This window comes from Catharus ustulatus, chromosome 12 (genome assembly GCF_009819885.2).
Source record: "Catharus ustulatus isolate bCatUst1 chromosome 12, bCatUst1.pri.v2, whole genome shotgun sequence".
Taxonomy (NCBI): Eukaryota; Metazoa; Chordata; class Aves; order Passeriformes; family Turdidae; genus Catharus; species Catharus ustulatus.
The window spans coordinates 11,481,041-11,503,512 of NC_046232.1; the positions used below are offsets into that span (position 1 = coordinate 11,481,041).

At 45.5% G+C, this 22,472-nt stretch overlaps 2 protein-coding genes and 1 non-coding gene across 5 annotated transcripts in view; 2 read left to right on the forward strand and 1 right to left on the reverse strand.

Moving 5' to 3' along the window:
* PDE8A (phosphodiesterase 8A) overlaps positions 1 to 3,305 on the forward strand; it is a 126,650-nt gene extending 123,345 nt beyond the window's left edge. For all 3 annotated transcript variants that reach the window (XM_033070438.2, XM_033070439.1, XM_033070437.2), the window contains 2 exons: positions 1,198 to 1,258; positions 2,188 to 3,305. The gene's annotated coding sequence lies outside the window, so the exon portion shown is untranslated. The remainder of the gene's footprint in view (positions 1 to 1,197; positions 1,259 to 2,187) is intronic.
* On the forward strand, positions 905 to 1,036 carry LOC117002252. Its single transcript, XR_004419247.1, has one exon.
* FSD2 (fibronectin type III and SPRY domain containing 2) lies at positions 3,152 to 18,253 on the reverse strand. Its single transcript, XM_033070440.1, has 12 exons — positions 17,489 to 18,253; positions 17,318 to 17,413; positions 16,028 to 16,261; positions 14,776 to 14,798; positions 12,758 to 12,879; positions 11,582 to 11,737; positions 10,625 to 10,759; positions 9,736 to 9,889; positions 9,213 to 9,346; positions 7,507 to 7,639; positions 5,266 to 5,442; positions 3,152 to 4,550 (listed from the first exon to the last, which is right to left on the reverse strand). The coding sequence occupies exons 1-12, from the start codon at positions 18,251 to 18,253 to the stop codon at positions 4,298 to 4,300; spliced, it is 2,382 nt and encodes a 793-aa protein (XP_032926331.1). The 3' UTR covers positions 3,152 to 4,297.
* Positions 18,254 to 22,472: the final 4,219 nt, after the last annotated feature.

The window sequence follows — 22,472 nt, forward strand, 5'->3', positions numbered from 1 at the left end:
CCCTCTGCCGGGGCGCACCGGCGGGAAATGGCGGCGCCGCGAGGGGCGGTGAGGGGGTTGATGGCGGCGCCGCGAGGGGCGGTGAGGGGTTCATGGCGGCGGGGCCCCGGCCGCGCTCCCCCCGCGGCGGGCTGAGGTGCCCAGGAGAGCGGCGGGGCTCGGGCACGGCCTCCCACGCTCTCTCGCACACGGAAAGGCCCCGTGCGGCCGGGGCGGCTCCCGAGCGGGGCCGGCGCGGCCCGGCCTGCCCGCGGCGGTGCCCGTGAGCCCCGTGCCCGAGCTGTCGTGGCCCGTGAGGAGGAGCTCCCGCCCGGGGCCCAGGTAAGCGCTGCCCGCTGCCGCCCGGGACGGGCCACTCGTGGTGTTGGTTTTGTAAAGTGACCCGGGGCCCACCGTGCGGCCTTTCTGGAGCTGTTTAAGCCACATCTTAGCGTCTGGGTTTTATTTAGCTCCAACTTTGGGATGAGCACCCTTTTGGCAGAGGGCGCAGCTCTTTACAGCCATTTTGTGAAGCAGTTTAGGTCTCGGTATCGTTTCCATCAGAAAGCTTAAAAAATAAGCCTGTTTGGAAAAGGTTTAAGTAAGGGGGGCTAGGACCTGAGTCGCAGTATATTTTGGCAACTGAGCACACCCCCATAAACGTCCAGTGTATTTTGGACTGGCCCAAGACTGCAGTAGATCAGGAAGCACAGCCTCATCTTTGTCCCTGGTTGCTCTACTGTGTGCTGCCAATGAATGGTCCTGGTTACTGTCGGGAGCAGAGGTGGGAAGTAAAAACATTGAAGTGAGTTTGGAGACAGGAATAGGGAGTTGCCTTCCTGGCTGAGTGGTTAGGCTCTGCAGTCCACTTTAGGAGGACTCAGTCTGTTCTGAGACTTACCAGGAGTTTGTTGTGGAGATTCATCTGGAGGACTAAGAAAGTGGAGCCAGTGGCACTATATTGACTCCACTGATACTATCCTCCTACATTAAATGGTGGAAGAACAAGGCCTGCCTGTGAGATAAAAGTCAGGACTTACTTGATCTACCTACAATGTTTTAGTGGCAGTGAGAGAGAGCAAGTTAAAAGTCATGTGTTTCTGTAGTAAAAGGTTGGGTGTGTTTGTTCTAAATCCACATGAAACTGTATTTCAGGGCTATTGTGTTGTCTTTTGTATCTGTGCTTTTGACATGTCTCACCTGTGTAATTGCTCACAGGCCCTTTGTTCCCGGCTCCAGCACTGGGCAAGGAGGGACTCTGGATATGCCTTCGATTACGGTAACTGGTTTGAAAACTGTTTTCAGCCTTAGAAACCTGTGTGAGACCAGTGTGGCCTTCTGAAAGGGCCTCACGTGATGCCCTCCAGTGGCAACAACGTGAATTTGAAATCACAGGGAATTGGGAAAAGGGATCCTTCTGGCCCTCCCTGGAGGGGTTTGGGCAGCCCTGGCAAAGTCCCCAGTTAGCTGCTGGGGGAGGCAAGGTTGGGGTGTCCTGTCCTTTGCCAGTTCCTGGTGCTGCAAGTCCTGCAGGGAAGCCTGTGGGCTTCAGCTGGCCAAAACCAGAGCTTTAAGCATGAGCTCCTGTCCTTTGCAGAGGATGGAGTTTGCTGTGTTTTGGTAAATGTCCATAAGGAACAGGAACTAAGACCAAACAGGTACCAGGAAAAATGCAGCTTGCAGCATATAATGTTAGACATAAGGACAACTCATTTTTAACTGACTTGCCCTACCACATGGTGTAGTTCAGCCAGAGTTCCTGTATACAGGCCAGATGTTTGCCTCATCTGAGATGCCTTTCAGTGCCGAAAAACAGATCTCAGATCAACAGCTCAAAACAGTTCTCCAAGTTGAGTGCTATACCCAGAGTTCCAATAAACTGAATTCACCTGGTGAATAAACTGAATGCAGAGACATGCAGAGTTGGTGTGAACTTACAGCTTTGATCTCTGCAGTGGAAGTGGTGGCCTCCCTGTAAAGGATTTATATGGAGATTCTTCAGAGAAACAGCTGGTTCTAAGAAACACACATTGTCAAGTTTCCTTTGCTGTATAAATATTTAAGTGATGGGATTTGGATTCCTAAGGGAGGAAAAGCTTGGGCTAGTGACAACAGGTGCAGCTTTTATTAAACAGAAATATAAAAACTCATTTCCCTTACTGTTTTTAACCTGGAAGCCAATGACTGTGTACTTGTTCTTTCTTTCAGATTGTTCTGTCACTGCCTTAGCTGTCCTGTGCCGTGCTTGGTGATGACCATGGGGTTGTTCTCCTGAGCAGACTGCTCTGTACTCAGCCACCTGGCCTGCATTCTCCAGTAGATTCACCAAGCTGGCAGCATAACAACAGAGCTGTTTGGTACCTGTGGTGTCCCACTGCAAGATGTCTGAACACCTCACATTTGCTCAGAAAATCTGCCCTTGCACAGTCCAGCAAGAGGGTTGCGAAGTCCTGGGGACTTGCCAGTTCAGTTCACTACTTGGAAAGTATTTTGCCAGGTTACAGCTATGGTTTAAACACTTGAGGTGAAAGCTGGTGGTGGGGAGTGGAATCATGGGTTCACCAGCGGCCTTAGTGCATCAGAGGCTCTGTTTGGAGGTTCAGATACTGCCCTGATACCTGTGTGTTACACTCTTTTGGGTATTGTTTTGAAAATGAGAGTGGGAAGCTCAGTTCTTGGCTGATAGGGGTAAAACATGTTCCAGTGGGTAGGAGTTGGACCCAGAGTCAAGGAGTGCATTTTTAAGCAAAGAATGGTGCTTTCTCACCACTTCAATCCCCTGCACAGGAGCTGTACCCTAGAGCTGCTGCTCCTCAGGATGGCCATGCCAGCATCAGCAGGGCATGCATGGCCACAAGCTGGGGTGCTCACTGGCAGACTAAACAACTGAAAGTCTCAGACCTGCTTACAGCAGGTCTGACAAAGTGACCACAGCAACCTTTTCTGCCCTGAAAATATCTTAATTCCTGGTAGGTTAAGAAATGACCCTGTACTGGTATAGCTCAGTGTTGCTAAACCCATCTTTGGAGGGTTTTGAAACAGATATCCAAGAGCAGATGGTACTAATCACTGCTGTAGCAACATACTCGGCTCCTGGTTTCCTGGTTTCTAAAGGCCTGTTTTGGCAAGACTTTTTAAAAGCTATTTGAAAAAGACAAACTTTTGACGCCCAGTTCTGTGTAAAATCTCTTTAGTTTTGCCAACGGCATTTATTTGTAGAGACCCTGCATATTGTAGAGGCTACTGCTTGTTCCTGGCAATTCCCTAGAATGGAAACTTGAACCAATGATATTTGTAATGAATGTGCAATAAATCTGTGGAAAAGCTGCTTTGTTAATGACTCTTGATTGAGTTCAGGTAGTTTTGACATACATGGATGAAGCTGTTCAGAGCTGGCCAAGCCTGCTTGACAGGCAGGGCCTGTCTTTGTCAGTGTCTGGAAATGAAACCCAAACAAGGATGTCTCAACTGTGTGCTGGGCGAGAGTCCTTCCAGCCTTACTGGACACCCAAAACTTCAAGGGCAGAGCATTGGAGTGGAATTTTTCAGTGCTGAGGAGGAGAGCAGATCTCTGAGTGTGGAGGGAGGATACACCCAAGTGGAGGTAAGCATAGCTAAAAATAAGCAGCTAAAAATGTTGCTTTAGGTTTTTCTATAAGGACAGTCAAGCACTGCAAAAAGCCTGTCTCTTTTTTTCCCTGGGTGCATGAATGGCATACATTTGTAAAAATGGCTTATATTTGAGGCTGGAGTGCAGGCTTGGGTATTGCAGAAAGCCTCGCTGGGTTTGTAGGCACTAACAGTTCACACAGGAGGTGTTTTTGATTATCTTGTGTCACAGACTTCATGTAGCAACAAGAACAATTGATTGGGAGATCAGCTGAAGTGTTTTCAGCTCCAGCAGCTGCACAGTGGTTATGCCTTTTGGTGGTTTTGTTTTTCTTCTAGTTTTTAGCTCTTGAGTAGACTCAGGAGTAGAATTAACGATTGCTTTGGAACTGGGGAGTTCCTTGGGCTTTAGGTGGGTGTGGGGGGAACCTTGATCCAGCTGCCACTGCTGTATGGTGACAGTACCACCTCTGAGAGGATGGTATCCATTTCTAACGAGAATTCTGGGATGCTGATGCATCTTGTGACCACAGTGGCCTTTTGCTAAGGGGATGTGAACTCCCAAAGGCTCAGGCTTGGCATCGGGTTTGGATTAGGGTTGCAAGGGGGAAACAGCTGGTTTATAGTGAGTATGATGGAGCAGTTAATGCTGAAAGAGGGCATTGCTCAGGGCAGGTTACACATAGGTGTGGTAGCTGCAGAACACAGGTTATGGCAGGGCAGTCCATGGGGGTGTTGTAATTCCAGTATGTATCCTTAAGATACCAGGTGTTTCCAGTGCAAAGCAGGGGTGGACATAATGCTGGAAGTGAGTGTTGAATGTGTGAAGGTGCTGGGCAATATCTGCATTGAAAAATGACAGTTTGCAGTTCTCATAGTCCAGCAGGATGCCAATCCTTCTGGGGGGAATAGTAATTCTGATGTCAGGTGTCATCCCACTGTGCAGGAATTCATACTTGTGCCTGCAGGCAAGAAAAACAAAGGAGCTGAAGGTACCCTGCTGCTCTCAAAGGGAAGCAGTTTGTGCACACAGGTGCCCAGGTTGCTCATGAGAGTCAAAGGCAGTAATGTTGATGTACCAGTGTCCAGGGGAGAGCCAGCAGTGCAGCTGAGGCAAGAGGGAAGCTGGCATTTCTGCAGGCAGGTATGACATACTTCCATAGGTAGGACAGAGAGCAAAACCAGCTGGGTATAGCCAGGTATGTAGATTCTGGATTACAAAGATCTATTACTCTCTGTCTTCCCACTGAGGTTTTGGTAATGCTTACAGCTAAATTCTGCAACTCTGATTTTATTCTGATTTGTTCCTGCAACTGCTTGTTTCAATGTGACAAGCTCTCATTTCAATGAGACAATGTACTGCAGAGAGACCCTTTGGCTCGATTCACTAGCATCCTCCCAGAGTCAACCGCACTGGGTGCTTTGAAGATGGAAATCTGCGAAAAACAAGTTCTGAATCAAAGTAAGTTGGGCAAAATAACCCATGCCAAATGCTTCTGAAACACTTTAAAAAGGCAGGAAGATTTGCTTAAGTGTTCCAGTATCCTTCCCACAGCAGTTTACAGTGACATGTGGAATGTCAGAGGCCCTGGTGCCTGGTCTGAGCTGATATAAAATCTCTGGCTTCTCTGCTGTCCTGCCTGCAGGTGCAAGAGGTGTTTCTGTTAGAGCCCTTACCTTGAGGGTGTGATGATGTGCCTCATGCACCAGGATGAGTTGTTTGCCCCCAGGTGCCCATGTCTCGGAGTGTTCTCAAAAGCCACACCAGTTCTGTACTCTGTGTCTTCCTCAACTTCCACCTCCCAGTAATGCTTTCCTGGAAATGGGATCAGACTGCCCAGGATTGCAATACATCTGTGGGAGACAGAGAGGAGTATAATGCTCTTTACAGTGTTGAATATGTTTGGACATTACATAGCAATAAACAAAAGCCACTTCTGCTGTCTCCTTAGCAGTGCACTGTGGATTTTTGACTCCAGTGAAATCTTCACGCTGAGGAACTGACATCCAGCCTGCAGGTTTCTTTGTGACACCTGCCCTGTTTTTACTTGTGGATAGCTTTGTATAAATGAGTGCCCTGGGCACTTCCAGGAAGATGGAGAACAGCATCCCACAGTGCCTGGTTTTTCTGGGAAAGTTAATGCTTGTTAGAAAAGAGAGTGCTCTGGTGAGCTCCAGCATAGCAGGGGAAAAAAAGTCTACAGATTTTGCATTTTCTTTCCAAACAGCCCAGGGTTTTGAACGTCACTCACCATCAGGAACTGAGCACTGTAACAGCATGAAGTTCCTGGGGCAGCTGGGGAGGAGGGAACCTGTCTACAGTGTTTGGAGAGATTAGGAAGCATTGAACACGGTAGGAAAACTTGTAATATGCTGAGTACCTGGGCTATTAAATGTATGGTAGGAACCATGCAGAAAATAACTCTTGAAAATTGTGTAGTAGAGACAAAGACAATGTACTACAGAGAGACCCTTCAGCTTGATTTACTGGTACAGTCTTGGAATCAAAGGAAATGTGTGCTTTGAAGATGCAAGTCTGCAAAAACACAGGTTCTAAAGCAAGAAAATTGGGCAAAATAACCCACTCCACATGCTTCTGAAACACTCAGGAGGGCAACATGAGTCCTATAAGCTTACACCTCAGCTTTTTCTCAGGAAAAATACATGGTGTATTAGCTGTCATTGTCAAGGGGGACAGCAGCTTTCAAACAGCCACAACTTCTATGTTTCTATGGTAGTGTTGTAAGTTACAATGGAAAAGGATGTTGCTGGCAGGCACTGAGCTCTTCTAGGCAATGCTGAGAGAGGGCTGAACTCATCATTTGGAGGGCCTGTTGTGTGAGGATGGGCACACAGCACAATACTCTGCCCCTGCAGCTGCCCTTGCTTAGAGCAAGTGTACAGTTCATTGCAAGTGCATGTCTTGGGAACAACTTAAAGGCTGCTGAAAACAACTCAGAGGGGCTGTGTTGCTACAGCTTGAGAAGGAAAAGGACTGATGCAAAATGGATGGGTAAAAATCTGTGAACAAAACATGACCATAGTAATGGGAGCTGCAAAGCCACCAAAGCAAACCTGAGCTGCGCTGAAGAAGCAGTTAGGAAATACTTCAGCCACAACAACCTTAGGAGACCACACAAAATTCAAAAAGAAGAGTTGAAAGAAGACTTGAAGAGTTTGCCATGTAATTTCCTTGGGAGCTTTTTTCCTTTTTTTCAGTATCTTGGTTTCAAGGAGATTTGTGAAAGTTCATAGTGATACCAAAAGCTCAGCCTTTGAATGAAATTACTGCCAGCTCTGGCTGTTTATGTGAAACATAAAAGCATCCCATAGAAGTGGGGTGAAATCCCATTTAAGATTATCATGATGGCTTTAATGAAAAGAATCACCAGTCTCCCAACTATTTTCTACCAAGCTTTCTAGTAGCACTGCATTTCCATTGAAGGAATAAATTGTAGACTTGTATTATCCTGCATCTGCAGATGCCTGTCCTGGTTATACGGTGTTTCTGTGGTTTTGACTGGAAATATGCATTTTGGCAAGCTTAGTCTCTCACTTCAATGGCAAGGGGTGTAATTCTTTTTTGAAAGTAATACCTGTTGGTTCAAATAGTATCAGTTATATCTTTCAGCAAGAGGTAAGTTTTCAGATCCCTCTCCTTTCCTTAGTATTTGTTATGGCACCTAAATACCTGTTCAAATTTAGCTCAGTGTGCCAGACATGTAAGTAGGCTGGTACATAATTGTGGCTGCTGCATCTGTAATCCTATTTAAGAACTTGCATTAATTTCCAAGTTCTAAAGAGCAGCTGGAGAGAGGGATTTCAACTCAAAAAGTTAATCAGAGCTGCTGAAAGCCCCATTAGACATATCCTGGCATCTGTTAAAAGAACCAAAGAAATTGAAATGCCCCTGTTTACCTTGTAAAGCTGTTATCATAGATAGGCAGATCACACTCTGGGTTTTCCAGTTCATCACATGAAATGGTAAATCCATCATCTAGAATTGCCAGTAAAGGATGGGCTGTGTCCTCATTGAGGTAGAAGCAGGTGCCTGCAAAAGAAAATGCCTGAGGATAACTGCAGTAACTCCTTAGAACATTAGAATAACAGCAAGGGTGTGATGAAATATTGTTTGGATCCACAGAAAGATTCACCAGTGCTCTAGAAAGAATCTGTGGCTGACATTGAAAGGACAAGATAATATTTTTAAAGTTTTTCTAATAAATGGCAGTTTTACAGCTTAACACTGTTTAGTTTCAGCCTTATGAAAAGCAAGGGACTTAGCCTGGTTTTGAACCCTACCAGGGCTCCAAGCTGCAGGCATTGTGCAGGAAGTAGCTATTCAGAGATGAGGGGTGCTCCTGCAATGTACTGTCTGGTTTCAAGTAACCTATTTGTGATCACTGAAATGAGAAAGGGGCCTTAAAGGACCTCACTGATCCACATAAATTCTGGACACAGTTTGAAGAGAAAGGATCCCTCCTGCTTCAGCACCTCCCTTTTCAGACCAGCCCTCAGAGAGGTAAGTCCAGCCCAGGATAAAAGTGCTTCTGCCTTTCTTCCTGCAGAGACTTCACAGAGCACTGACACAGGGGGGCTGAGGAGCAGCCAGGATTGCACAGCTGCTGTTTGTAGCTGGTGTTTATTTATCCACCCCAAAAAGGATCAAAGGCCATTCACAGTGATGGAGGTGGGTTCTTGCAGCCGACAGATCAATTTGCATCAGCTGTTTGCATAATGCAGACTCTGAGAAGATAAATCTCCCCGTGGTAATCCCAAATGAAATCATTATAATCAAACTGCAAGTTACTTCATTGCAAATACAATACAAACAATGACAGGGCAATTACAGGCATGTGCTGCTGAAAACAAACACATGCTGTGCAAACAGAATGGGCAATTTCAAATATTGAGTTTGATTTAAGGAGTTGGAATACACACAAATGATGGTAACAATAACAGTCTTCCTCTCCAGGGATTTAAGAATGAGCATTTCTTTTCTGTAGTGTCACTGCTGTGTGGCAGACAGGTTTTTTACTGAGACATAACTTTGTGTGGTCATCTTGCTGAATAAATACAATTTTCAAATTGTCTCATAGAAGGTAAGGGTGGAAGGGACACAGGTAAGATGTGAACACATGTGAGTGGTGGGGGAGATTTGAGATGAGCAGTGAAGTTGCAGTGTCATTGCACTAGTGATGAGAATAGGCACTGATGTCTGCTATATGGCTCTAGAAATTGCTGTCTCAGCCATAATTTCCAGCAGCAGCTTCATTACATGGTAATCTTTGAACTAAAGTCACACCACAGCTTTCCTCATTGGTGTGTCAGTACTTTGCAGGCTGGCAATATGTGTGCGTTGAGTTGTCTTTTAAAATGTTTAGAAATTAGTAACTTTTAAGTATCAAATGTACCAGACAGCAATAATATAAATTACAGAGCTAAAACAATGCACTTACTGTTACAAGAAGTTGGTTTTTTCAATCCTAAAAGATTACCAGGTGTGTAACTAGATGTAAGAGATTAGGACCTGGTCTAGAGGCCATTGAAAGCAGCAGGAATCTTTCTGTTAAGACAGTAGATGCTACAATAGGCTGCTGGAGTTGTTCCAAGCTGTGCAGTACCTGTGGTGTGTATCAGGACAGGTTCACTTCTTTCACTGGAGCCACCCAGGTTTTGGGCTCTGACACAGATGCGATACTTTTGGGTTGGCTGGAGGTGAATTAGGACTTCACAGTTAGGGATTCCAACAATAGATCTACAGAAGACAAATCCATGGAAAATGATAGGGTAGAAAAAAAGGTAGGCCTTTGAAATTATTTTTCTGAGAAACTAAGAAGAAATTAGACTTCAACTTGTCTTGTAACCAATCAACAACATTTTACCTTGTACAGCTGTCAGTAGTAGGGCAAGAGAGAGTCTGTGACAGACTGCAGATTTTTACATTTGCTTCTGCTCTTTTCTCATAAAAATAATTGTCATACAGTAATTTTTTATTTACATTTTACAACTAATTTTACTAAGAGGATTGTTTGTAAATCTAAACTTGCCGGAAGGTCACAGGTCCTTTCTTAGTCCTATCTGATGCCACACAATTGAAATGGTTTCATCTCTACAGGTCATGGGCTCAATAGAAGAGTAACTCACTCAGTAATAATATCATCATTTTCTTCATCTGTCAGCTTGGACAATTCAACCGTGTAGGAATCAACAGGGTTGATGTCTCTGGATTCCCAGCACACCAGTACTGCATTTTCACAGCTTTGGATCTTTTTATTCTTTATGGTAGGTGGTGAAGGAGCTAAAAAGGTAGGCAAAAGAACAATTCTAAGCTGTTGTTTGAAGATGTTTGCAAATAACATGCTTTGAAGACAAAAAAATAGAAAAATGCTGTTTACTAATACTATATAGTTAAAGAAATCTGTTTCCCCAATAAACAGCAGGTAGAGTGATTAACAGTGCTATTTAAAGACTTCATTTAGACTATAAAGGTCCCAAGAGAATTAAACAGAGAAGTAACATAAAGACTGATTATAAAACTGTTTTCTATCATTAGTTTTATCTTTGTCATAAAGGTGCATCTCTGCTCTGAGATGCCAAAGACATCTGGAACATGCACTTGAAGGTCTTACACTGATTTGCTCAATCTGATGTCAGGATTTCACACACTGTCCTAGAGTGAACTGCAGTTAAAAAGAACAGCATAACAGGTGTAGCCACAAAATACCTATAGGCCAATAAAAGGAGAGCTGGGATTCATCTGGCAGAACCAGGAAACTTGAACCTTATTCACAGCTGGTCTACATGCTTGCATTTAAATAAGTCATTTTGTCTCCCTGCTTCTGTTTCTTCTGCTCTAAAACGGGAACAGTTGGCATGATAGGCTCTCCAAATAAAAGTAGGGAATTCCCGAGCAGTCAGTAGGCTTACATCAGAAGAAAGAAATTGCCCAGAAAGCATTACTGGTATAAAATTCAGAGATTATTTTGAATTTCACTATGAAGGTTACATAGCCATATGAATAAAATATTTTTACCTGTTACATAAACTGCTCTTTCACTTGGTGGACTGATACCGGAGGCATTTAAAGCACTGACCCAAAATTCATACTGAGTATTTGGCAGCAGGTCAGTAATGGTGCAGTATGTTTCTTTGACTTTTAGTGTATGCTCTGAAATGACAACAACAAAGCATTTACAGTGCCTTTACACAGTTGCCCACTCCTCCCCAAAGCTGCCTCACACAGTGGAGTTGGGGTGCATTGTTTTGGGTGCTGAGTTCAGCACAGCTCCTTGTGCTCCACAGCTCTGATTGGCTGTCAGGCAGTTTCACGATGCCTTCCTCTAAAGCAGCATAAATCAGATGGGACAAGAGCTGAAGCTATTTTACTGCTCATTTCTCATTCTTCATCTTATAAAATTTGGATAGTTTCTGCTTTTCTTTCTCAACTGGCCACTGGCACTTTACTGGCTTCCACTTTTGAAGGTTCTGCAAGAGCAGTTTCAGCAAAGGCAGTTTTGTCACAAGGCTGGGACATTTTGGTTCTGTGGTTCTTTGTGTGCCTGTGCATCTTAGGGAGTTACAGCCTATTATTAGCACTATGATAAGTTGTAAAGTTATCTGGGGGTTTCAGTGGGAGTGCTAATGATATGATGATTTGCTCTTTAAAAATACTGTGCTTGGCCATGGATGCAGCACATGTGTTCTAATGCAGTGCCCACCCTCCAGAAATCCTCCTGATTCTCTCCACTGACCCCTTCCCATTCCTGCTATCCCTGCTGCTGCCATGTCCTGTCTTTGTTCCTGTGATGGGTCCTGCTGCAGCTGGCAGCATGGCAGACCTGGGAGGGGAAGAGGGACAAAGCAGATGGTGGTGGCAGATATGATAGTTTTGGTGGCAAACAAAGTGCACAAGACATGCAGAGGCACTTTGGCATCAGCTGGTTTTGCCAATGGAGGGCTGAGGTGTCCCCTTGAGCCCAGGCATCCTTACCTGCTTGCCCATCACTGTCCCTCTCGTGGCTCACTGGTTTGTAGCACAGCTGGTAGCACTCCACAGTGTCATCTGAGAACAGGCCCCAGCAAACTCTCAGTGAAGTGCCAGTTGCTGCATTGGGAGCCTGGGGATTGATCACAGGAGCACAAGGAGCTGCAGAGGGAAAAACAGGTCAGTTTTTGAATGTATAATCATGGTTTGTTGTTCCTCTCCTCTCACAAAGGTGTTTGCACAAAGCCTTGGCACTGAATAGGGTCACATTCCTCCATTCTTCACACATGGAGGAAAGTCAGGAGCTGACTCTGAAAACAGAAGCAGATAGTAATCAGGTCACTGGTGTGTGAGAACTAGTCTTGCTTCAAATCAAAGTCAAAACAACAAAATAAAGAAGCCTCAGCCTACCCCTCCTCTGCAAACTCCACCTCCCCTGCCCTGAGGGCTGTTCCAGTGAGCACAACATCTGCCATGCCTGCACTGCTGCCAGCCACCCCAGGCATCAGGGAAAAACTGTACAACAGGGGCATCAGCACAAGCAAATGAGTAACAAATGGTGCTTTATGTTAAGAAAACACAGTATTGGGTGTAAAAAAAGAAAAAAGGAATAATGTTCTTTCTGACCATTTGTGATGCACCAGAAAAGATGTAAAAATTTAGGCTTTTTTTAGTTATTCAAAATTTGTTTATGTTGTGCTGTTTCCTGTGGATAATGGGGGGAAAAATGCTTTCTAAAAAGCAGAGGAATAAGTCACTGAAATCTTTTTATCAAGAGAAGCTGTGTAAGTTACTTAAAGCAGTCTGGGGTTCCTCTCTATTTTCTTCAAGCAACTACAAAGTAAGACAACTTATCATTGACTAAGCATGCCTGACCCCTCAACAGAAGGGGGTAATCTTCTAGGAAATTAGTCTTCTAGGAAATCATCCCGCAAAAGCAAGGAAGTCCCAATTTAGCAGTAATTCTGGTAATTTTATATTGAAAACAAATGGAAAAAAATCCAAAAATATCTTCCAGTGTCTCTGTATATATAGGCAAATTAAAAAACCCCAAATCTAGAAGGGAAACTAGAGAAAAGTTAATTCTGCCTTTGCAGATCTCCTTTAAAAGAAGTAATGTTTAATAGATGTCCTTACTTAAATGTAAATAGGTGTGAAATAATGATCAGGTAGGAAGAGTACCTGGAACAGCATTAATGGAGTTCATTAGTTGTTCAACTTCAGAGACATCTATGACTCGCTCTTCAAAGTCTGGCAGCGTTGAAAGCTCTAAATCTACTTCTTTCTTTAAGAATTCTTCCAGCCTGCAATTGTAGGGGGAAAAATAATCTCTAATTGGGAGTACCACAGTGTTGGAGATATCTGTCTATGATGCCTATTTGTAAGAGAAAACAGCTGACTCCTAATTAACATCTATTTCCTTAAAACACCGTTTTCATAGCTGTACAAGCTCAGCTCCTCATGCCTATAGCCTGGAGATATGTGGCCATCAGTGCCCCAAGATGCCAAGGAGAGCTGGCTGCTGCTGGGGCTGGGGGCCACCCTTGTGTGCCCTGCTCCTGCAGGGAGCTGCCTGTGCACACTGAGCAGGGAGTGAGGTGTGCCCAGCACCTCACTGTGGGAAGCACCCTGTTAGCTCCATAACTTTCATAATTTGCAATTACACTATTACTAACTCATGACCTTGTGGCTCTAGGTTTTGTAAATTTGAAAAAAGGGAATCCCTTCTCTGTATTTTCATGAACAGTAACAGTCAATTAAGAGGGTGTTTTTTGCATATGATTTAGTGTGCCCTAAGACGACTTCTAATTGCTCCAAGATTTTTCAGTATCTGTTTTGAGCTCCCATAGCTTGACTTTCTACCCCAGTATATTAATGCATAGATGAGCCTGTTACAGTATACAGTAAATTCACGAATACAAGCCGCACTGAGTATAAGCCGCATCTCTGGGTGTTGGCAAACATTTCGGTTTTTGTCCATAGATAAGCCGCACCCGAATATAAGCCGCTTTGTCGTTCGCAGCGAGGACCCGCGTGCAATTAGTAACAGAACCGCGGGAGGGCGGGGTTTACTGGCTGAGCTAAGGCTGTGCAGGCTCGGCCCGCTAGGGGCCGCTGACGGGGCCAGATGGCCCAGCCCGGTGCTGCCGCTCGGGGCCGGCCGCCGCTGTCACTGGGCTCGGTCACCCCGGGTCGGCGCTGCCCTGTGGTGGCAGGCAGGGACGGAGCTTCCCCTGCTCCTACGGCAGCGGCGGCGGGCGGGGACGGAGCTTTCCCGTGCCCGTGGCGCCGGCGGCGGGCAGGGACGGAGTTTCCCTGCTCCTGCCGCGGCGGCGGTGGGCGGGGACAAAGCACCCCGTCGGCTCCCCGAGCCACGGCAATGGCTGCGCGGGGCTCCCGTCGGCTCCCCGGGCCGCAGCAATGGCGGCGCGGGCTTCCCTCCCCCTCCCCGGGCCGCAGCAATGGCGGCGCCGGCTTCCACCCCCCTCCCCGGGCCGCGGTAGGGGCGGCCCGGGTCCCCCCTCTCCTCCCCGGGCCGCGGCAATGGCGGCGCCGGGCCCCCCCCCGTCTCTCCCCTGGGCTGTGGCAGAGGAGGAAAGAGAGCTCTCCCGCCTCTCTCCCCGCCCCCCGTGCTGCCTGCAGGGAGCCAGGCTCCACCCGCGGTGCAACAAAGTAGCGATTTGTAACAATCGCAAAATGCCGACTTTGCAGCTGCTCGGCTCGGCACTCTGGCAGGCACTTCTGAGGTTGTATTAGCCGCTCCTGATTATTAGCCGCATTTCCGGTTTAGGAGCAAAATCTTAGTCAAATTGGTGCGGCTTGTATTCGTGAAATTACTGTATTTGGGGAGCTCAGTTTTAGCCTCATTTGGATCCAGAGTGTTTCTTTCAAGAGCTTTAGCAATCCTGTTTCTCAGTGAAATTAGTTCCTTATGACTAAGCTGAAAACACTGATTTCTTCAGGCTCTAACTCTCCTTCTGGATTTCCTGAAATTGGATACAAACAAGTGTTGAGTGTTAAGTTTCTTAGAGCAACTTTTTCTGATGCACTTTTAAAAAAAATTCTAAATATTTCAATAGCTCTAGTGGCTTAGACAACATTTGTGTGCCTGAATAAAGTCCAGAACACACAAGCATCTCCAACAACCTGTCCAATTAGCAGGAAGAAATGTGACACAAAATCCCAGACTGTGATACTACCTGTCAACCATGGTTACTGCTGCCTGTTAGAAAAAAAAGAGAGAGTGTTAGAGGTAGAAAAGTCATTAGTCAGACTACATCATGCTGTTGATCTGTCTTACACAAATTGCCTCAAATGCAGCCCTTGGGGTGAAGTAATTTGCTCTCACCCAACTCTGAGAACATAGCCAGTCTTTTCTATTTAAATAGAGAGATCTTGGCTAAAACAGTAAGATAATGAGCAATATCATGTAGTCATCAGTGTCTGCCCACCTAGACTTCAGACCGATTCCTCCCTTGGCTGTCCAAAGTGCCAACAGATCCTTCACAAACAAAAACCAAAATCAGCAGAGCAAAAGAGCTCAGTGAAATGCTCTGTGCTGGAGGAAGTCTGAGCATGTAACTGGAAGACAGATGCACAGTCCCAGGAGAAACCCAAGCAGCTGAGAATTCATGACCAACACTCACTTCTTGATGAATAATGGTTCTTAGGGGTGATGTAAAATTGTTTATAAGCTCAGGAGTAAATAAGTTTATTCCAGAGATGCAGAGGAATGGGAAAAGTCAGCTCTTGTGAAGAACTCAGCAGGTTGGAGTCACAGCAAACTGACCCACTGGAGTAGACTGGAGGTGTTATGAGATTTGTTTATTGTCCAGTTCAGAAGTTACTGTCACTATGCTACAGAAATGCTCCCACCCACCTTAGTCACAGAACAACTCAGGTGAGAGCAATCACTCATCATCAGTGAAAATTCTGATTTTTTCCCAATTATTTTTCTACCTGCCAAAGAAAAATACCTTCTTGACACCATCTCAAGAGTGGGATTTTATCCATTGCTTTTCAAGAGCTCTTGACATATTTCAGCTGAACTTTCCTCCAAAATGAGCAAGAAAAGGAAACATCTTCCTAAGTGATTGCATCAGCCTGCCTGCTGTGAGCCCAGAATAGAGTAAGAGAGCTGAGCCTGCACAAGGCAAGGAACACTAAGTGCTTCCAGTTTCCCCAGATAAGCACTTCAGCAAGATATCTTCTCTCTGAACCCCAGTGACTCACAAATCAACGAGCATCCAAATTACAAACTTCTGCTTCTGCATCTTGTCCCCATTGTGTTGCCCTACTAAGTCAATGCCACCGTGCCAAGCACCTGGAGCAGTGACAAGCATCATGGACTGAACATCCCAAATTCTCCCTAGCAATAAGGCTGCTTGGGACTTCTCAGATGGGGACTACTTGCAAGCAGCAAAAAGCACTTTGACAGTTAAAGCTCTTTACCTTCATAAATTCAGCTTTGTCATTTTCCAGGAGAAGCTCCTGGGTTTCATCTGTCAGCTCCTTGCAGGTGTCAAGATGTTTCCCACAATCAACCAGCTGCTCATACAGAGCTTCCAGCTTCTGCCTCTTCTCTTCTCCCAGTGCCTCCAGCTGCTCTTCATACTTCTGAGCAAGCACTTGCACTGCATCATTGTAATGCACCTCAAAGTTCTGCTCCTGCCTCCCAAAATTTTCCTGCAAGGTATTTGAGGGTTTGTATCTTGGCATCAAGCCTGATCCACAGGTCATGCAGAGGAAAATCTTACTCTGCTCTGCCTAAACTTCTCCATACCATAGAGGTAATATGTCATGATTTAATTCACAAAAACTAGGACACAGTACGAGTACACAGAAGCTGTATTTTGACTTATCTTCATTTTTAGGGCTTTACTCTGATCATTCACCCCCACTAAAGCACAAAAGTGTTGGATTTTGTTCCAGACATAAGAGCAACAGAAATTAAAACAGGAACAATGATATAAGGCTATCTAAACACAGGGAACACCACTAGGATATATCCTAGCCATAATCTCACAAGCATTTCCAGTCAAGCTCATCCTTCCATGAGAGAAACCATGGCAACTCAGTGGGATCTATGGATTTGTGCTGAGGGAGCTGGGCAGCTAATGCTGGTATCCTCACTCACAGCTGGAGAAAGCATTAGGAAGTAAGATTTAAGAAGCAGGCAAGTCTTTACTGCCAGCAGCTGCCCACTGTTCAGGCACCGATGTCCTCCTGTGCCACATGCAGCAGAGAAAAGACTGCAGTGCCTTGAGTTATTGCTTCAGTTTGAACTTGCTGCCAGCTGACCTCCTTCCCCTGGGGCCAAGCTGACAGCAGCCGAGTGGGAGCACAACTCTTGAAGTCATCAGCTTGAAGCAGCTGGTCCAAGGATTTGCCTGGATCTGACACTTCTGTGAATGAAGCTGAGGGAACACAAGGGCTGCATTCTGGATGGACTAGTTGGATCACAGCTCTTTGGCCATTTAAAACTAACATGACCTGAGTGGGGGTCACTTCATTTCTGAATGCAAATTTCTGTGCAAGTTGTAAATGTGGTTTCATTAGGCCACTCATCTTTAGAATGAGTTTTCCTGAGTACTTGAGTCTAGACAAACCCCAAGATAACTCTGTACTCTGTTACTGTAAGTATTCATCTCACTAGCAACTGAACAAACTTGACCTGACTTGACTTTGCCAAAACTGTTTAACCCCACTACCATAAAATTAGCCCAAGTGAAAATGCCTTACCTCTACAGTGATGAAGATTTCCTCCAAATGGCTGGCAACATTTTCCATCTGAGCAATCTGTTCTTCCAACTTGCACATGTTTTTATGGATCTCCTCCTACAAAACACCCAGTGTGATTCTTACTGTGTCTGAAGGCTTTAGAGGCACCACAGTACACCTGTGTTGTCTCACCTTTTCACTTTCCAGGGCACTGGGGAGCTGAGCAACCTCGTGATCCTTGTGTTCACCAAACAGTTTGTCAAAAGCTCGGATTGGTATCTTGCAGGTAGAACAAAAAACATCTGCTGCTTCTTCTTCCTCTTCCTCCTCTTCCTCCTCCTCACTGACAGCCTGACTGTTCCACTCGTCTGACATGCCGCCACTGCTTAGCCCCCCTCTGGACCATATGTTGCTCTCAGCCTCATCATCTGCTCTGGCTTTGCTCTGATTTTCACCTTGAGAAACCTCATCAGGAAGTCCTTGTTGCTTTGTGCTCTGATTTGGATCATTCACTGAAGAGCTGCTTTTGGATGTGTTATATATGGAGTCTTGTGATCCTGCTTTTTCTGTGCGAGTAGGTGGCCATCTGCTCTCCACTTTGTCCAGATGTCCTCCAAGAAGCTCAAGCTCTTTTTCTCTATCCTCATCAAGTCCATACATCTTAGCCAACTCTGCAACCTCCTTTTCCAAATCATAGCCAACTTCTTGTGGGCGCTGAACTTTTTCACTACTAATTGCAGATTCCCTTCTCATATCCCCCAGAGATCTGTCTCCTCGACCAGACAGCTCTTCAGGAAAGATATCAAACCTCTCCTTTGACCCATAAAGATCCATGTGATAAAATACCAGACCTTCAGTCTCAGTGTCACTAGACTCTGGGACTGGTGGGGAAGCTGAATGATCGTGTGACTGGCTGCTAGTCTCATAGCCTCTCGTGCTGCCAGATCTGGATGACATTGGTGTCCTCAGGGAGGCCTTTGAGATGATGAGTCTCAAGCTTGTAAAAGATAAGAAAGATCTTTAGCTACATGCTTAGATATCAGGATTGTGTTTTTCTTGCTTGAAAGTATATAGAATAGATTTGGATGGGGACTGCTCATGCCCTGGAGGTAGGCATGGGAAAGACCAAAGTCAATAGCTTTGCTCTCTGAGTGAAGCTTCTGAAGGAAAGCCACAAGAAGCTTGTTTTCTTCTCACCTCAGTGCAAAGCACAGCAAAGAGCTGTCTCTGCTGTGCATCCTCTTTTCTGAGTACCTCATGTGTGACCCTGATGCCTGATTTCCCAGCGGTGGAGTAGTCCTGAGCTCAGAAAAACACTGTGACTGTGCTTCAGGCACAGTTAGTGCTGTTCTGTGCAATTGGAAATGGCCTGGTTTGAAGCCTGCTCACCCTTCAGCTGCTGTTTTCTGAACTGTCAGTCAGGCATAATGTAGAATGTCCTCTGTTGTGACCACTGATGCCACAGAACACTCTAGTAAATGCCTTGAAAAGTCCTGGTCTGTATTTTTCAAGTTGCCATTCTTAATACTGAAATTTGAGAACAGGTCTTGGGTCCTTTCTAAAAAATACCACAGCAAAAACATACTGCCCTTTGGGGCTTCTCATGTGCTATGGAAAATACACATTTTAACATATAAAGCATCCAGTAACTAGGGAGCAAGACAAGCCATAGACCTCTGGGCTGAGAAATGCCTCTTCTGACCCAAACTTTGCATATTTGTCTGTTCTGTGCAAGGAGGAAAGTGTGAAGAGAGCATGTGCAGGTGACATGCAAAGCTGTACCATAAAGCAGATGCACGTGGGACAACATTAAAAGTGCAAAGGCAATTTTAATGCTGGTTCCCCAAGCCCACTCATTCCAACCAGCATGTATCAACAGCAGTGAAATAATGCCAGTACAGCGTCAGAGCTCTCTCTGAGCTGAAACATTCCCACAGCCCTCCACTGCTCACCAGCATGAATGGAATCATAGCTACAAAACTACTCAGATCAACTTTATCAGCAGTTCAGCATCACAAGCAAAAGACTTCATGGAAAGATTTCAGCTGAATACCAGTTAATCTGTAGTCCTAGGTAAGTAAAGCATATCACTTTAAAATCACTTTCTCACAGAAGAAGAAAAGCCAAAAGATTGCTCAGACATCAATTCTATCAGAGCTTCTGGATAAGCTTTCATGTAAGTTAGCTTTCAAACTACTATTTAGTTTTGAGTAGTTGCTATTGCCTCAAATTTATTTCATCAATATTTTACTAATTTTCCTGAGAAATGCTTAGCCAACAGAGTCAACACAATCAGTAACTTCGTACAAAGCAACTTCCCAAACCAGTGAAAAATACAGAGACATTTTGACCTCTCTGGTTTTATATCCCTGGCTGAGTCCAGCCCTAGATATCTGTAAGAAAATCCACACAGAAGTTCATCATTTGTCTTCTGGCACTGCAGACACGGGTGTGGATTCTACAACTAGTAATACCCTAGACAAAAACACTGAAGTTAGGCAGAAATACTATTTATGCTAAAGGCAATAAAATAAATCATGCAAATTCTAACATTTTAAACAGAAAAAAAGGTCTTAACACATACCAAAAAATGTTGTCTGGCTCCCGCAAAGACTTTTTTCCCCATAATTAAAACAACAAGGCTTGCTTTAGAAGCTACTACTAATTAGAAAAGTGAATTAACATTTATTTTTCCTACCAAAATGAAATGAAATAAATTAAAATGAGCATAATTAAACTTGTCTGCAAGCCTGCTGCCTAAATAAGATTTTCAGATGATTGCTCAGTGTTCACTTGCTTTGCAGGAACAGATAAAATTACATGAAGCACGTTTAGATCCATGACTGTCAGTTATCGTAAATACAGAACAAAGAATGTTACTACCTAAAAACTTGCCTTCTATCTTAAGACGTCATAAATTCTTCTGACAGCTCAGATGGCATCAAAGTTAACTTCTATTCCCCTTAGTAAAAATTAATTCACATGGAAGCAATTCCTTGCCACTTTCCTATAACTGCAGTTGGAAGACTTATTGCGGTAACCTTACCCTGCCTCTTTGCTCAGATAGGGGCATGCCAGCAATGAGCAATGGCACAAATATAGATGTGCCCCGGCTGTCCTTCAGCAGTGTGCTACTTGAGTGTCACCAGGATGAATGTCATACACTGAGAACAGGCTCTGGAGGTTCATTCCTGGATCTGAAGTACTTAGAACAGTTACAGAGAGCCCTCACTAAAGCCAGAGTACCCTCTCGCTTTTGGAGGTGGCATTAATAAACACTGCAGAGTGCATCCATTGCCTCTGGGTGTGATTTCCAAGGCTGGGGTGTTAGGCAGAATATGGTGTGTGGGATACACAAAATGTGCAAACAACTCACGTGGCTGGACATGTGTTTACAGAGTTGCACAACTTAATGGAAGTACCTGTTCTGTTCTTTGCAAATACTTACTGGTAAGTCATCTCTCTCAAATTAGCAGAAGCTTTTCTATGGGGCTGAGTTGGAATCCTGACAATATATTAGAAAAATATAGGGAAAAAAAAAGAAACTTTAAAATTTAGAAAAAATAATCATACCATTGCATATGTGTATTATACATACCCATACATCCTCACTATGTGTGTATGCCACACCTCTGGAAAGGTAATTATAGTGAAGAAAGTGGACATTGGCCCCACTAGGGAGGTTTTCACAGGAGCATATCCCTTCAGTCTGTGCTCAGTAGGGGTCAACCTGATAAAAAACAGGCTGTGTGTTACCACTGATTATCGTGACTGCTGTAGCACTTGAGCTTTGTGATCTGCTCAAACCCAGCACACTCAGGCTGCTGCTTGTGAACACGCTACTGAGCCAGCCCTGCTGGCAGCAGATTTTTGAGCACGTTTGAGAATGTTGTATTATATAGGGCTTGAGCCCAGGGGACACCACAAGGGACAGTGCCTATTAGATCTTGACACAGCTCTGCTTTTTCCTCCTTTTCCAATTATCTTGGTGTAATTTCCTCACTTTTCTAGCAGTGCAATTGTTTGCTGTTTGGTGAGGAATCACAAGTTAATTGCCCATGTAGGCACGATCTCATTACCGCTAACAGTGCTTCTATCATCTGTGAGATTGGAGCAGAAGTGTTTCCATGTAAGTGATGTAGCCCTTGCTGAAACGTTAGCATTTAGGCTGTCCGACAGATTTGATTAATTTTTTTCAAATGAGAGCTTACTTTTGCTATGTGTTAACCTACACTGTCTTGTAGGCCTTAATTTCTCAAGAAATTAAGTGTCAGCTTTGCTGCCAGGGACTGGAATACAACATTTGGTGGATAGTGAATTCCACTGTGCCTTGGACACAGGGCCTGAAAAGGAGCAGTGACCCTGCTCTTGCAATCACCCCGCTCCCCTCGGTGCCGTGAGGCAGCGCTTGGGTGCCGTTTACACAAAGCGCGGTGACCCGGCGCTGAGCTGGCTGTCAGGACGAGCAGCGCCCTTTGGCTGTTTGTGGGCACAGGGCCCAGGCCTCGGTTCTGGCTCAGGTATGGGGTTTGCCTGGCTCTGGAGAAAGCAACAACTCAGCAACTCATGGACTTTTGCGTGGACCACAGGAATGACAGCTGGGAGGAAAACCACCCCTCAGGGCGGCTCAAACGCGGGGCTGTGTGTCCCGTGCTCCCTGCCCACCGCTCCCCTCAGGAACAGCGGCTCACTTCACAAAGCCTTCTCCTCCCTGTGCCTGAAGGGAACACACAGCAAAGATGGGGCAAGATTATTTGCAAGCGCATGTACTGACAGGACAAGGGGGGATGGCTTCAAATGGAGAGTAGTTTTAGGTTACATATGGGCAAGAAATTCTTTACTGTGAGGGTGGTTGCCCAGGGAAGGTGTGGATGCTCCATCCCTGAAGGTGCTCAGGGCCAGGCAGAAGCTCTAAACAGCTTGGCGCAGAGGAAGGAGTCCGTGCCCATGGTCGAGGGGTGGGAACGCGATGCTCTTCGGGGTCCGGTCCGGCCCCACCCCATCCCGCGATCCCGTTTAAACACGGTATTTCCCGGGGCCGCCCCTCTCTCCTTTCACACCGTGCTGTTCATTTTCCACGCCCGCCGTGAGGGCCGCCCTGGCCCCGCCTCTACCTCGGCCCCGCCCCCTATGGCCCCGCCCCACATCAGGGCCCCGCCCCCTGCCGCTCCCGCCA